The sequence below is a fragment of the Saccopteryx bilineata genome, chromosome 2 (assembly GCF_036850765.1).
Source record: "Saccopteryx bilineata isolate mSacBil1 chromosome 2, mSacBil1_pri_phased_curated, whole genome shotgun sequence".
Lineage (NCBI taxonomy): Eukaryota > Metazoa > Chordata > Mammalia > Chiroptera > Emballonuridae > Saccopteryx > Saccopteryx bilineata.
This window is the reverse complement of record NC_089491.1, coordinates 95189288-95203498: the sequence shown is the minus strand read 5'-3', so window position 1 is coordinate 95203498 and position 14211 is coordinate 95189288. Positions and strand designations below refer to the sequence as shown.

General features: G+C 44.4%; 1 protein-coding gene across 1 annotated transcript in view; it reads right to left on the bottom strand.

The window, feature by feature from the left end:
- The window catches only part of HABP4 (hyaluronan binding protein 4), a 41825-nt gene extending 28672 nt beyond the window's left edge, over window positions 1-13153 (bottom strand). Inside the window, exons 1-2 of the mRNA XM_066257410.1 lie at window positions 12652-13153; window positions 5954-6116 (exon numbers count right to left, since the gene is read on the bottom strand). Of these exons, the coding sequence (XP_066113507.1) occupies window positions 5954-6116; window positions 12652-13009 (521 nt within the window). The 5' untranslated portion in view covers window positions 13010-13153. The remainder of the gene's footprint in view (window positions 1-5953; window positions 6117-12651) is intronic.
- Window positions 13154-14211: the final 1058 nt, after the last annotated feature.

The window sequence follows — 14211 nt, the reverse complement described above, 5'->3', positions numbered from 1 at the left end:
GAAAAGATGGAGAGGACGGTTTTACAACAACATGAATGGAGTTCATGCCAGTGAACTGTATATTTAGAAGTAGTTAAAATGGTTAAGCATTATGCATGTATTACTACAATTTTAAAAAGTGCTTCCTTATGAGGGAAAAAATGTAAACATTTAACTGATTCTTTCAGAACTGGGACTGACTTAAAATGACCAGCAAAGAACTGCACAAAAGATTCAAAGAACCAAAATACTTCCAGACAGAGGCAGATTAATTTCCTAATAGTCCATGTTCTAAGAGTTTACTTAAATTCATCATTTGGAGCCTAAAGAAAAATTCCTACTGCATTAAAAACAGCAGTTGCACCCCAAGACCACACGCAACAGTAATGTGGCTGATCTCCACCAACAGGCCACAGTGACAGTTACTTCCAGCACAATTGATGACACTGCTTTCTACATGAAAACATGAGTTCTACCTTAGTGGAATAAAAATCCATGTCAGCTGGCCGGGACCAGAACCCGCACTGCTGAAATTCTGAGTCTTTATTTCTTCATCCATAAATCAAGAGGGAGAAGAGAGAGAGAGTAGCGGGGAGAGGGGGAGAGAGAGAGTAGAGGGGGATGTTGAGAAGCAGATGGTCATTTCTCCTGTGTGCCCTGACCAGCAATTGAACCTGGGACATCCACACACTGGGCTGATGCTCTACCACTGAGCCAACTGGCCAGGGCCAAGATTATCAAGATTCTACAATTCTGTCCAATAAACACATATAGGTATCATAGGAATATGAAGTGATAATCACTCTTCACTATCAAATAAGCAAAGAGCACACATTAATTTATTATATATTTTAAAAATTATTTATATATTGATTTTAAAGAGAGAGAGAAACATCAATTTGTTGTTCCATTTATTTATGCATTTATTGGTTGATTCTCGTATGTGCTGTAAGGATCAAACCCACAACCTTGACGTATTGGGACGACTCTCAAACCAACTGAACTACCTGGCCAGGGCTAATTTATTATATTTAAGTCTGAAATAGAAAGTGCTATGAGAAATGCTTTTATAGATTATTAGTAATAGAGAAAATGATAGGTTACTAGGATAGTGATTTGTCATTATGTATCAATAAACCCCAAGTCAATATTTGATTTCCATACTACCTGTATCCATCCAACCTTACACTGAAGCACAACTGGGTCCCAGGTTTAGATCCATGACAGCCACTGCTTTATGCCCCTAACTAGATTCCCACTTCCAGAACTCCATTCAGTAAAGTCCCTATATTTGTAAAAAGCAGATCACCATGCACTATTTATAAAGCAAAAAACTGGAAGCTGAGTGAAAGTCCAACACTAAGTAAATGATTATAACACATACAAACCATAGGTCATACTATAATAGAACCAATAAAAATGCTTACCAGGCCCTGGCCGGTTGGCTCAGCGGTAGAGCATCGGCCTGGCGTGCGGGGGACCCGGGTTCGATTCCCGGCAGGGCACATAGGAGAAGCGCCCATTTGCTTCTCCAACACCCCCCCTTCCTCTCTGTCTCTCTCTTCCCCTCCCGCAGCCAAGGCTCCATTGGAGCAAAGATGGCCCGGGCGCTGGGGATGGCTCCTTGGCCTCTGCCCCAGGCGCTAGACTGGCTCTGGTCTCGGCAGAGCGACGCCCCGGAGGGGCAGAGCATCGCCCCCTGGTGGGAAGAGCGTAGCCCCTGGTGGGCGTGCCGGGTGGATCCCGGTCGGGCGCATGTGGGAGTCTGTCTCTGCCTCCCTGCTTCTCACTTCAGAAAAATACAAAAAAAAAGAAAAGAAAAAAGATCTTATGGATCTTTATTAATAGAAAACTACTTTTAAAGAAACTAAGGAAAGTACCTTTTCCAATGGCACATGACTTACCAAAAGAATTTAAATTTTGAAAGTAAAAATTCCTCCATATTCTTAATGTGATGTACTGGGAAAGACATAGACATCACTTCTGTGGTGTTCCTGCCCAAGTTCACATAATTATTCCACAGGGAAACACCAGACAAACTCATATTCTGTGCTGTTCTACAAAACTGACTGGTCTATACTCTTCAAAAAATGTCATAAAAGATAAAGGAAGACTAAGACGCTGCTCCAAATGAGAGACGACCAAATGCAATGTACATTCCTGGACTGGGTCTGGAACTAGACTTTTTTTCCCTTTTGCTAAAAGGACATTATTCAGACAACTGTTGAAATTTGAGTAGTCTACAGATTACATAATTTAGAGAATAGAATTATATTGATGGCAATAAATTTGATAATTCTATCTTGCTTTTAGGAAATACATCTAAAGTATTTAGAGATAAAGGGACATTCCTGTACCTTACTGTCATCTCAAATGACAAAGAAAAAAATGGCATGTGTATGTATGTGAGAAAGAGAAGTGGGGAAATGTATAAGGGGAGGGAAGTTGAGAGAGAGAAAGAGGAGGGACAGAGGAGGGACAGAGGTATAATAAAGCAAATGCAGTAAAATGTTAATATTTGGGGAATCTGGGGCCCTGGCTGGTTGGCTCAGTGGTAGAGTGTCGGCCTGGCATGTGGAAGGAAGTCCCGGGTTCGATTCCTGGCCAGGGCACAGAGGAGAGGTGCCCATCTGCTTCTCCACCCCTCCCCCTCTCCTTCCTCTCTGTCTCTCTCTTCCCCTCCCGGGCGCTAGGGATGGCTCCTTGGCCTCTGCCCCAGGTGCTAGAGTGGCTCTGGTCACGACAGAGCAACGCCCCGGATGGGCAGAGCATCGCCCCCTGGTGGGCATGCCGAGTGGATCCCGGTCGGGTGCATGTGGGAGTCTGTCTGACTGCCTCCCCATTTCCAGCTTCAGGAAAAAAAAAAAAAAAAAAAAAAAAAATATATATATATATATATATATATATATATTCGGGGAATCTGGATGAGGGTGTATGGAAATTCTTTCTATAATCCTTGTAATTTTATGTAAATCTAAAATTCTTATTTATTTATTTATTTTTGTATTTTTCTGAAGCTGGAAACGGGGAGAGACAGTCAGACAGACTCCCGCATGCGCCCGACCGGGATCCACCCGGCACGCCCACCAGGGGCGACGCTCTGCCCACCAGGGGGCGATGCTCTGCCCCTCCGGGGCGTCGCTCTGCGGTGACCAGAGCCACTCTAGCGCCTGGGGCAGAGGCCAAGGAGCCATCCCCAGCGCCCGGGCCATCTTTGCTCCAATGGAGCCTTGGCTGAGGGAGGGGAAGAGAGAGACAGAGAGGAGGGAGGGGGGGTGGGGGTGGAGAAGCAGATGGGCGCTTCTCCTATGTGCCCTGGCCGGGAATCGAACCCGGGTCCCCCGCACGCCAGGCCGACGCTCTACCGCTGAGCCAACCCACCAGGGCCAAAATTCTTATTTTTTAAAAGAAAAAAATCTCTCCATCATGCCATGCCCCATCTAGTCTTACATACAGGTATGACTTGACTTAATAGATATCTTTTCACGTTAATGTATAAAGACCTATTGTATACATTTTAAAGACTCAGTGTTGGCCCTGGCCGGTTGGCTCAGTGGATAGTGTTGGCCCAGAGTGTGGACTTCCCGAGTTCAATCCCTGGCCAGGGCACACAGGAGAAACGACCGTCTGTTTCTCTTCCCCTTCTCTCTCTTTCCCTCTCACAGCCAGTGGCCCAAATGGTTCCAGCATTGGCCCCAGGTGCTAAGGATAGTTGGGTTGGTGGTGTGCATGTGAGAGTTGTCTCACTCTCTCCTCTCCTCTCAGTTAAAACAAAAACAAAAAAACCCAACTCAGTTTTGCTACTAAAAAAAGAAACTGGAAATACGTGTTTGTACTTTTGAGCTATAATGTCCTATTTCCACAGAATAAGTTTCTGAAGTGAGAAAAAAATAACCCAAATACTTCCTAAAATAACCAGCTCTAATCCAGAAGGCTTTTTGTAAGCATGCAGACTGTGGTCACCACATAATGAATTTGAAGTAATAATCAGCAAAAAAGAGGCAGAATTAAGCCTTTCTCTAACCCTCAAGTACAACATGGTGGTAGATACAACATCCTGATGTTTTGAAGATGTAACTGGTAGGGAACAGATCTGCAGAAGTCATCACCTGCTCAGCCTCTCACACTAAGCTATTCTCTGCTGGACATTTTTTTTTTTAGGTTTATTTTAATGGACTAGAGTACAGTTTTACAAAGCCATATTCTTTGGTTAAAACTTGTAGCCAGGATCCTGAATGGGATTAGCAGTCAGGAAGTAGAAATATTTTGGGTCTTACCAGGCAGTGGTGCAGTGGATAGAGCATCAACCTGCCAGTGCTGAGGACCCAGGCTCAAAAACCTCGAGGCCTCCAGCTTGAGCGTGGGCTCAACCTGCTTGAGCAGAGGTCCCCAAACTACATATGCGGTCCCCTGAGGCCATTTATCCGCCCCCGCCGCACTTCCAGAAGGGGCACCTCTTTCATTGGTGGTCAGTGAGAGGAGCACAGGATGTGAATGCATCCTGTGCTCCTGGAGTACTGTATGTGGCGGCGCCACAACACATGGCATTGCTCACGTACAGTACTACTTCCGGTGACGCGTGACGCACATGTCATGGCTCCGGAAGTGCGTCATATCACTTGTTACGGCTAGCAGTGATAGATATGGAACTGGACATTGACCATCTCATTAGCCAAAAGCAGGCCCATAGTTCCCATTGAAATACTGGTCAGTTTGTTGACTTAAATTTACTTGTTCTTTATTTTAAATATTATATTTGTTCCCATTTTGTTTTTTTACTTTAAAATAAGTTATGTGCAGTGTGCATAGAGATTTGTTCATAGTTTTCTTTATAGTCCGGCCCTCAAATGGTCTGAGGGACAGTGAACTGGCCCCCTGTGTAAAAAGTTTGGGGACCCCTGTGCTTGAGTGTGTGGGCTCATCTGGCTTGAGTGCGGGCTCATCAGCCTGAGTGCAGGGTCACCTGCTTGAGCATGGGATGACAGACATGACCTCATGGTCACTGGCTTGACCCCATGGTCACTGGCTTGAGCCCAAGGTTGCTGGCTTGAGCCCAAGGTTGCTGGCTTGAGCAAGGGGTCACTGGCTCAGATGGAGCTCCCGGTCAAGGCACATATAAGAAAGCAATCAATGAATAACTAAGGTGCTGCAACTATGAGACGATGCTTCTCATCTCTCTCCCTGAAATATTTTGGGAATAATGTCTCTCTTGGCATTAAACTATACTCTAGTCTCCTTAAATCTTTTTTAACTTTATTTTCCTTTAAATGTGATTCACAAGTTGTTTTGGTTTCATCTAAACTCAGTGCAATGTAGGTTTAATGATTAAACAAAAACTTTAGGCAGCAAGCATCCATCCTGTTAGTGCCAAGCATAAGACACAAAGAACTGCTACCTGTGTATGGGTGGGCACAGATGGCCTGCACGCTGCTGCATCACTCAGGAGTGCTGTCAGACTGCACCTGCCCAAGACCATCTTCTAAGTCAGAGTAATTTCTAGAGAAGTTATGGGAGCCAGAAAGTGATATTACACATCATGAGTTTTTCTTCAGATTTCATCATGACAGCCCATGGACCTAACCATAGGGCTAGGGATTTGTTTAAATTTATCAGCAGTCTAAATTAGTAACGCTAAATCAAAAACATAATTATATCCCTAGCCTAAACTTCAAAAGAAAATTTAACCACTTAAACGTGCTCCTATGCAGTTTTGGTTTTGAGAGTACTCTTCATCGCTACCAGTAAATAATGTATTTTTCATCTTAAAATCATTGCCTGAACTAAGACTTAAAAGGTCATCTAGACGATAAATGGAAGATCCTTCATGAGGCACCTAAAGTAATATAATTTGTTACTTAAATTGGCAACCTGTTCCCAGGACTGGCACCATGGAAAGGTTACAAAGGCTAGTAGTTCTCTGAAAACCATCTTGGGTCCTCAATCCTCCCAGCCAAGAGCTGTCTGCAGTACATACTTTTCATCTGTAAACTTCTCAGGTGGAAAGTCCGTCTGCCGCTCGGTCTCATAGGGTTGGTAGTCCCTGTAGGATCTCCGTTCTGCTCTGTCCAGTGTCACCTCCGTCCCCCGGCTATCACTCCATCCTTGCTGCTCCCCTCTTCTAGAAGTTCGCTTCTGGCCTGCCAGCAAAAAAATCAAAGAGGAAAGCTAGAATATGAGGTCTATGACAGTACATTATTTACAGGCACTTTTACATTTATTTCACTTTTCTAAAAATCAATGTCATAAGAAAATTCGGGAAATCTGAAAAAGTTTCGAGAAGGTGCTGATATTACTATGGCCCAGCATCAATAATTTTTTAATAAAACGTCTTAAGTTACTATTGAATTACACTGCTTTCCCTTATGTCCTAGAAAGTATGACTAAGTTCAACAAACTATATCAAACACACTGTAATTACAGGTATCTCACAATGACTCTGAGAGAGCTATGGATATATAATATATAATTTCTAAATCATCTATATTTCACAAAAGCAGTTTTATCAAACCATGGTAGTGCCCTGGCTTGTTGGCTCAGTGGTAGAGCATCAGCCCAGCATGTGGAAGTCTGGGGTTTGAGTCTCAGCCAGGGCACACAGGAGAAGCACCCATCTGCTTCTCCACCCTTCCCCCTCTCCTTCCTCTCTGTCTCTCTCTTCCCCTCCTGCTTCCAACGCTCCATTGGAGCAAAGTTGTCCCGGATGCTGAGGATGGCTCTGTGGCCTCCGCCTCAGGCGCAAGAATGGCTCAGGCAGCAAGAGCAACACCCAGGATGGGCAGAGAATCGCCCCCTGGTGGGCGTGCTGGGTGGATCCCAGTCGAGTACATGCCGGCCTCCCCGCTTCTAACTTCAGAAAAAATACAAACAAACAAAAATGGTAACTACACCCAGAAAATATTAGGATAAATACCTTATACTTTAAATTACATTTTTAGAACCCCAATTATAGTTTATCATCAGTTACTAAGGTTTTGGGGGGTTTTTTTGTTTTGTTTTTTTAAAGCATTTTAATTTTATTTATTTATTTTGTGACAGAGACAAAGAGAGGGACGGACAGGAAGGGAGAGAGATAAGCAGCACCAATTCTTCATTGCGGCACCTTAGCTGTTCGTTGATTGCTTTCTCATATGTGCCTTGACCGGGGGGCTACAGCAGACGGAATGACTCCTTGCTCAAGCCAACGGATCTTGGGCTCAAGCTGGTAAGCCTTGCTCAAACCATATGAGCCTGCACTCAAGCTGACGACTTCGGGATCTCGAACTTGGGTCCTCCACGTCCCAGTCCAATGCTTTATCCACTGCGCCACCACCTGGTCAGGCAAGGTTTTTTTGTTTTGTTTTGTTTTTTAATTTTTTTTTTAAGATTTTATTTATTTATTTTTAGAGAGAGAAGAGAGAGAGAGAGAAGGAAGGAGGAGAAGGAAGCATCAATTCCCATCTGTGCCTTGACCGGGCAAGCCCAGGGTATTGAACTGGCGACCTCAATGTTCCAGGTCAATGCTCTATCCACTGTGCCACCACAGGTCAGGCCAAGGTTTTTGTTTTTAAATACAGTTTGTATCACTATTATCTTTTCAATTTAGAAACAGGTTTTCCTGCTATCTGATAGTATTTATGCATTTATGATCATACTTTTCAAATACAAGGCAAAACTTGTATTGCCAAATCACACAAAGGCCAGTTGTGCCCTAAGGAGCCAGCACTCAGCTGAGGCGGGGACTGGGCCTTCCTACCTTTTCCTCTCTCCTCTCACCTTACTTCACTCCCCTCCAGTTCTAATGTTTAAAATTTTTAAGCAGAGTCTATATCTGATAGGCATCTAATAGTGTACTTGGTAAAAATGTTCTGAAGAACTTCGTCACTTCTTAAATCATCTTCCAGAAATGTTTATTTTTTCTTTGCATATATTTAAAAGGTCCCCACCTCAAACATTCTGTACAGTTTTTATCACAGTACCTTTGATTTTTCTATAAACTACCCTTCAACTGGTTATATGGCTATAAAAGTATTAAGTGTACTTTAATGAGTATTTTTTAAATTGCTGATTTCCATTCCTACTTAAACAAATAAACATGACTCTTAAGCAATAGGTTTATACATATTTTTCCACTTTCTCATTTAGTATTTTCTAGCTAAATTTTATAAACTGGGTGCATGTATTAACATACTTTGAATACCTTACTGATCTCATTTTAAAGTAAAAATCATATGTGACCCCACTAACTTAAATTCTGCAGTTTATTACATATTAGTTAACATAAAATACTTTTTCAACTGTGAAAAGTTGTATAGGAGATCTAAGTTTAACATGAAGTTAATGTCCCATAACCTAGAAATCTAATTTACATCTTGTACTTCAGTCACAGTCTGAGCTTGTGACAGGTTTAGGGTATGGGGAAAACATTATAGAGTATTATGCTTTTACTGCAGAAACAAAACAGACTGACACTCTTGCCCAGCTGCCCAGGAGTGCACAATGCCAGATCTGAGGGGACATACAATTCTAATAGAGACAAGATTTGAGAAAGGCATTTGAAATATAAGACAGAAGCCCTGGCCGGTTGGCTCAGCGGTAGAGCGTCGGCCTAGCGTGCGGAGGACCCGGGTTCGATTCTCGGCCAGGGCACATAGGAGAAGCGCCCATTTGCTTCTCCACCCCTCCGCCGCGCTTTCCTCTCTGTCTCTCTCTTCCCCTCCCGCAGCCAAGGCTCCATTGGAGCAAAGATGGCCCGGGCGCTGGGGATGGCTCTGTGGCCTCTGCCCCAGGCGCTAGAGTGGCTCTGGTCGCAACATGGCGACGCCCAGGATGGGCAGATTATCGCCCCCTGGTGGACAGAGCGTCGCCCCTGGTGGGCGTGCCGGGTGGATCCCGGTCGGGCGCATGCGGGAGTCTGTCTGACTGTCTCTCCCCGTTTCCAGCTTCAGAAAAAATGAAAAAAAAAAAAAAATAATAAAAATAAAAAAAAAAAAGAAATATAAGACAGAAAATGTTGTTATGCAAGTTATAACTTAATTATCTAACAAATTCAAAACTATAATAAACCATGATATAACAGTTATGAGCAAATATGTCAACACTAATAATACTTTAACATGTTCCCCTTCAATGCAAAGTTAATTTAATATATCTTTGAATTTCCTATTTATAACCCACAATTTAAAAAAATTGTATCTGCACTCAGCTACAGAATTATTTAGGAGCTCATCTCACCTGCTCCTTCTTCAAGGTTATTTCTGAGTTGTAGCAATTAAATTTGGAATTCATCAAAGCTTAAAATGACATTCATTTACTGCATACTATATATTAAAACTTCTCCCAAAGTTTCTGCGTATAAATTGAAAACCATTCAATATGACTGGCTACTTAATTAAATTATCAAAACCCTGCAAATATACTGCTCACAAAAGTTAGGGGACATTTCAAAATAAATATAAAGCAATAAAATATCCCCTAATTTTTGTGAGCAGTGTATTTCATTCTCTCTCCAAAATGCACACAAGATTATAGTGGTACACCCGTTTCCCCACAATTAAGTATTCAAAGATTAAGATTGCAACTGAACCTAGTTTGTTGTTCTGTGCTGGCTCAGCAGCTCTGAGTGGACAATGAAAACACTGACTTTCACTGGCCCTTTCCAACAAAAGGCTAGCGCATGCAGTCTGTTCACTGATCTAAATTCAAGCCTATGAAAGAGTAGAATACAATATAATTTACAATGAGATTTCCTACAAAATAGAGTTTTGACTCAAAGACAATAGTTCTGAAAGACTAGGAAAAGTAAAGATGAAACAGTCTCTTAAGACTTTAAGGACAAAGTTATTGAGCAAGGCTCACACAAGGGTCAATGTATAGTAGACCCTTGAACAACTTGGATCGACTGAAAAATTCACGTATAAATGAACCCGAGAAGTTCAAACTGGCGTCATTCAAAGGTCAATTGTATATTATTAAATAGTGAAGGACATTAAAAACCTTCATGGGAAAATCTTATAATGTCCACATTCTTTTGAGATTAATAAATGTTTCATTATATGTCAAAACTGTTTTTGACTTTTCCCTGGCCAGTTTGCACTGCGGATAGAGCGTCAACCCAGCATAAGGAAGTCGGGGTTCGAGTCCCAGCCAGGGCACACAGGAGAAGCACCCATCAGCTTCTCCACCTTTCCCCTTCTCCTTCCTCTCTATTTCTCTCTTCCCCTCCCACAGCCAAGGTTCCATTGGAGCAAAGTTGTCCTGGGCACTGAGGATGGCTCCATGGCCTCTGCCTCAGGCGCTAGAATGGCTCCAGCCACAGAAGAGCAACACCCCAGATGGGCAGAGCATCGCCCCCTGGTGGGCATGCCAGGTGGATCCAGGTCAGGCCTATGCAGGAATCTGTCTGCCTCCCTGCTTCTAACTTCGAAAAAATACAAAAACAAAAAAAACCAAACAAACCTGTTTTGACTTTGTTTTTTGACTACACTAAGCATTTACTCACAATATTCTAACTGAAGTTCTTGAGTGTTAGAAAAGTACAGTCTTTTTCAATTAGGGCTACAAAGCGTTGAGAGAGCCATTACAGTTAAGTTTAGTACAGCAATCACATAAATATGTAGAAATTAATGGGTTGTTTGCTCCTGAAGTAATACACTGGAAAAAGAACTAGAATGACAAAATGTCCATTCTAACTACCAAATTAACTAAAGATCCTTAATACAGATCTCAAAAGCCGTATCACCTGGATCATGAACAACTGACAGCAAAAGAGTTATCAACTTATAAGATTACAACACTAAATGAAAAAAGCAGATTTTAACCCAGTTTATATGGTTTAAATTTAGAGGGAAAAATAGCTTTGTGCATTTATGTATATAAACACGTGTTATCAGTAGAAAAAATAAAGGATTTTCACTTTACTTAACACACTTCTAACTTGTTTAAAATCTTTATAACATATATGCATGACATTTTTAATTTTAAAAGATTAAAAAGTTTTGTTAATAGCACTAAATGCAGTTTCACACTTTAGAATAAAGGATAAAATACACATTTTCATTAGTTAAAAAATAAAAGGAGAGGCAAAGCATAGCCTTTCTCTATTCTTTTATTATTGTTTATCTAAACAAATTGAAGAAAAATAAAATACAAAATGTACATCATATCTCAAGTCTATTTAAATATGCTCATAAACTTATTGGCCTTCAAAGGGGTGTGAAGATAGCATTTTTAAATATTTTCAACATTATATGACTTGTTTTTCTGATTTAGTGGTATCGCTGGACTGTACTTTCCACACATAAAGGTAAACATTACCTAGTGTCAGGAGTCAAAGGCCCAATACTTTTTAATCAGTTGTTTTCTCAGGGATGTTATACACAAGTTAAATTTTCTTTTTCTTTTTCACTTACAGTTGACTTTCGATATTATATTAGGTTGAGGTGTACAGCATAGTGTTAGCCATTTATGTAACTTTCAAAGTGATTGCCCTATAAGTCTAGTATCCAAATGGCACCATACATAATAGTTATTACTATATTACTGACTCTATTCCCTTCGTTGTACTTTACACGCCCTATTTCTAACAAGAAACTAGCCAGTGAAGCTGAGTTGAATGCACTGCCAAACACTGGCTTGCACTACACATCTTAATCGGAAACTCTTTTTAGGCAAACCTTAGGACTGCTGCCTTACTGTAGGAAAACATGAAACACAGGTGTAGTCTTGCTGATTATACCACTGTTCAGGAGAGAAACGAACTCTTAAGCACCCTCCCTCCTTATATGAAAATACTTGAGTAGAACACCAAGCTTTGCGCAGCCCTTCGACGAAAAGGGATGGGGAACTTGGAATATCCTTGTTGAAAGGTTAAAGAAAGCAACCTGAGTTAATAACAAGTTACACATCCCAACGACACCACATGAGACACTGAAAAATAATGCCAGCTGAATGCTGTCAACTACGATAACGGGACGGGTTGCGCTTGGAAGGCGCCGGGGACCCCGCGTCCACCTCCGCATTCCACTCGCGCCGACGTCACAGCCCGCCCCAGGGGTCACCAGGCCTTCCCTCCATCACAGAGGCCCGCACACCTCACTCCGACAACTCTCCACACACTGCGGGCTCTCGCCAGCACCCCCGGGGGCCGCGTGTGAACTACCTCCTCACCCTTCCTAAGCGGGGCTTCCCTCCCCCCACCCTCTCTTTTTGCTTCCCGACCTGAATCCAGCAGAGGGCGGGCTGGAATAGAGAAGGTCCCTGCTAGTTCTAGAACGTGGAACCCCGGAGTAGCGCCCCAGTTTTTATCACATACACCAGCCCAACAGCATCCCTCAACTTTGCCCAACTTGTGAAGGCTCAGTTCCAGGGTCTGAGACCCCCTACTCCCAGCCTGCAGCTCCCCCCCACCGCCCCGCCCCGAAGGGGCTGGGAAAGGTCGGAGGAGCCGGACAGCCCTACCCCCCCCCCGCCCCTACCCCGTCCTCTTTTCCTACCTTCTTCGGCCACAAGGACCCTCAACTCAACCCTCAACCCAACTATTCCCAAAGCCCTCCCCTTTTGGGAACAGGTTCCTGTGACCAGAGTCTCACAGCGGTGGTACTGGGAGAGCTGAACAGGGGTGATCTCCGTGATCCCATTCTCCCGCCCCTCCAGCTCACCGCGCCCACCCGGGAGATCCCGGCGGGGCGCGTATACCGGCTGGCTGCGGGCCGCCCCCGGGGCTTTCCGGTTGCTGAGCGCAGGGGGCCGGGAGGCCCTTGCGTTCCTTCTGGGACTCCCGCCGGCCGCCGGCCGCGCCGGGTCTGTGGCCCGAGGCCCCGGCCGGGCTCCTGCCACCGCGGTTGCCGGCCCCGGTCGCCGCCGCCGCCTCATCTCGCCTCTTGCGCTGCAGCTGCTGCTGGCGCCGGCGCTCGGCCTCGCGCAGGATGTCGAACGGATCCGACTCGTCGTCCAGCAGCTGGTGGAAGCGGTTGGCTACGACGCAGCCAAAACTCTCTTGCATCGCGGCGCCTGCAGCGGCCGCGGCCACAGGGCTCCCCAGAGCGCCCTTCATGCCGCCACGGCCACTGTGGGCCCGCCGTGGCCAGCCCACGCGAGCAAGTCTCAACGAAGCCGGCGGCGAGGACCCATCACGCCCGCTGCTGCTGCCCTCCCTGCCGGGACCCCTTTCCCGGCGCCAGCCCCCGCGCAGCCGCCGCCGCCCGCCCAACTGCCGCCGGACAGCCAATCAGAGCGCTAAGCCACTCCCCCTCTCCTAGCGGTCTCTCCTGGAAGCCCAATCAGAGGCCGGCTCCTGTCACGTCCTGCGACCTCTACGCCCCACCCCTCGACTCACAGGCAGGGGCGGAGCTCCTTGGAGCTCCGAGTTTTGCGGTCCAGGCAGGTCCGCCTGTGTAGGTGGGTCACACCATTATTTGTGTTCTCTCTATGGCTGGGTTCACATTCCTTATTGGCTACTCTTATTTTAAATTAATATATTCATTTATTCATTCAATAGCTAGATATTGAACACTTACTATGTGGCAGGCATTATGTTGTAGGAGACACTAACTCCGTGTTTTCATGGGTCTTACAGTAAATAGACAGAAAGTGTCTGAAAGGAAGAACAGACTTCTCTATGAGACAGCAAAGGAACCTGAAGCTTTCCTTAGGAACTGCCAATTACGCTGAGATCTGAAGGATGACAAGAAGCTGGAGCGATGGCACGTGCAGAAGTCTTGGGGTGGGGTAGAACACAGCCCGTTCATAAGCTCAAAGAAAACCAGTGACCTAGTTTGCAAAGAGTTGGGAAAGGGCCTTATTTGGTCTTTAGTCTAGGAGCAGTGGGAAGCACATTTTGAATATGAGCATATATTTGAAAAGGCTACTCTGGCTGCAATGTGAAGGACTTGGAGGGAAACCAGGAAAGAGTTGATGGTAGTGGCTTGGACTATAATGATGACTGTGGAGGTGAAGAGTAGTAGATTCAAGAGCTATTTTACAGGTTTTAGCAACAGGACTTGTTGATTCTCTAGATATGGATGAGGAAGAGGAAAAGGAGGAGGGTGTGACGACTTATGTTTTTCTGGCTAGTGCAGCTGGAATGGTGGTCCTATTCACAAAGAATTAGAGTACTGGAAGAGAGCATTTTGATGAGAATCATGAGTTCAGTCTTGCACGTGTTGAAGTTTGGGGTTTTGTTTGTTTTTCTTTTGAGATACTCACTTGAGACCTACAGCTCAAAGAACACTAAGCTGAACTTCTTCTAGGAACTCT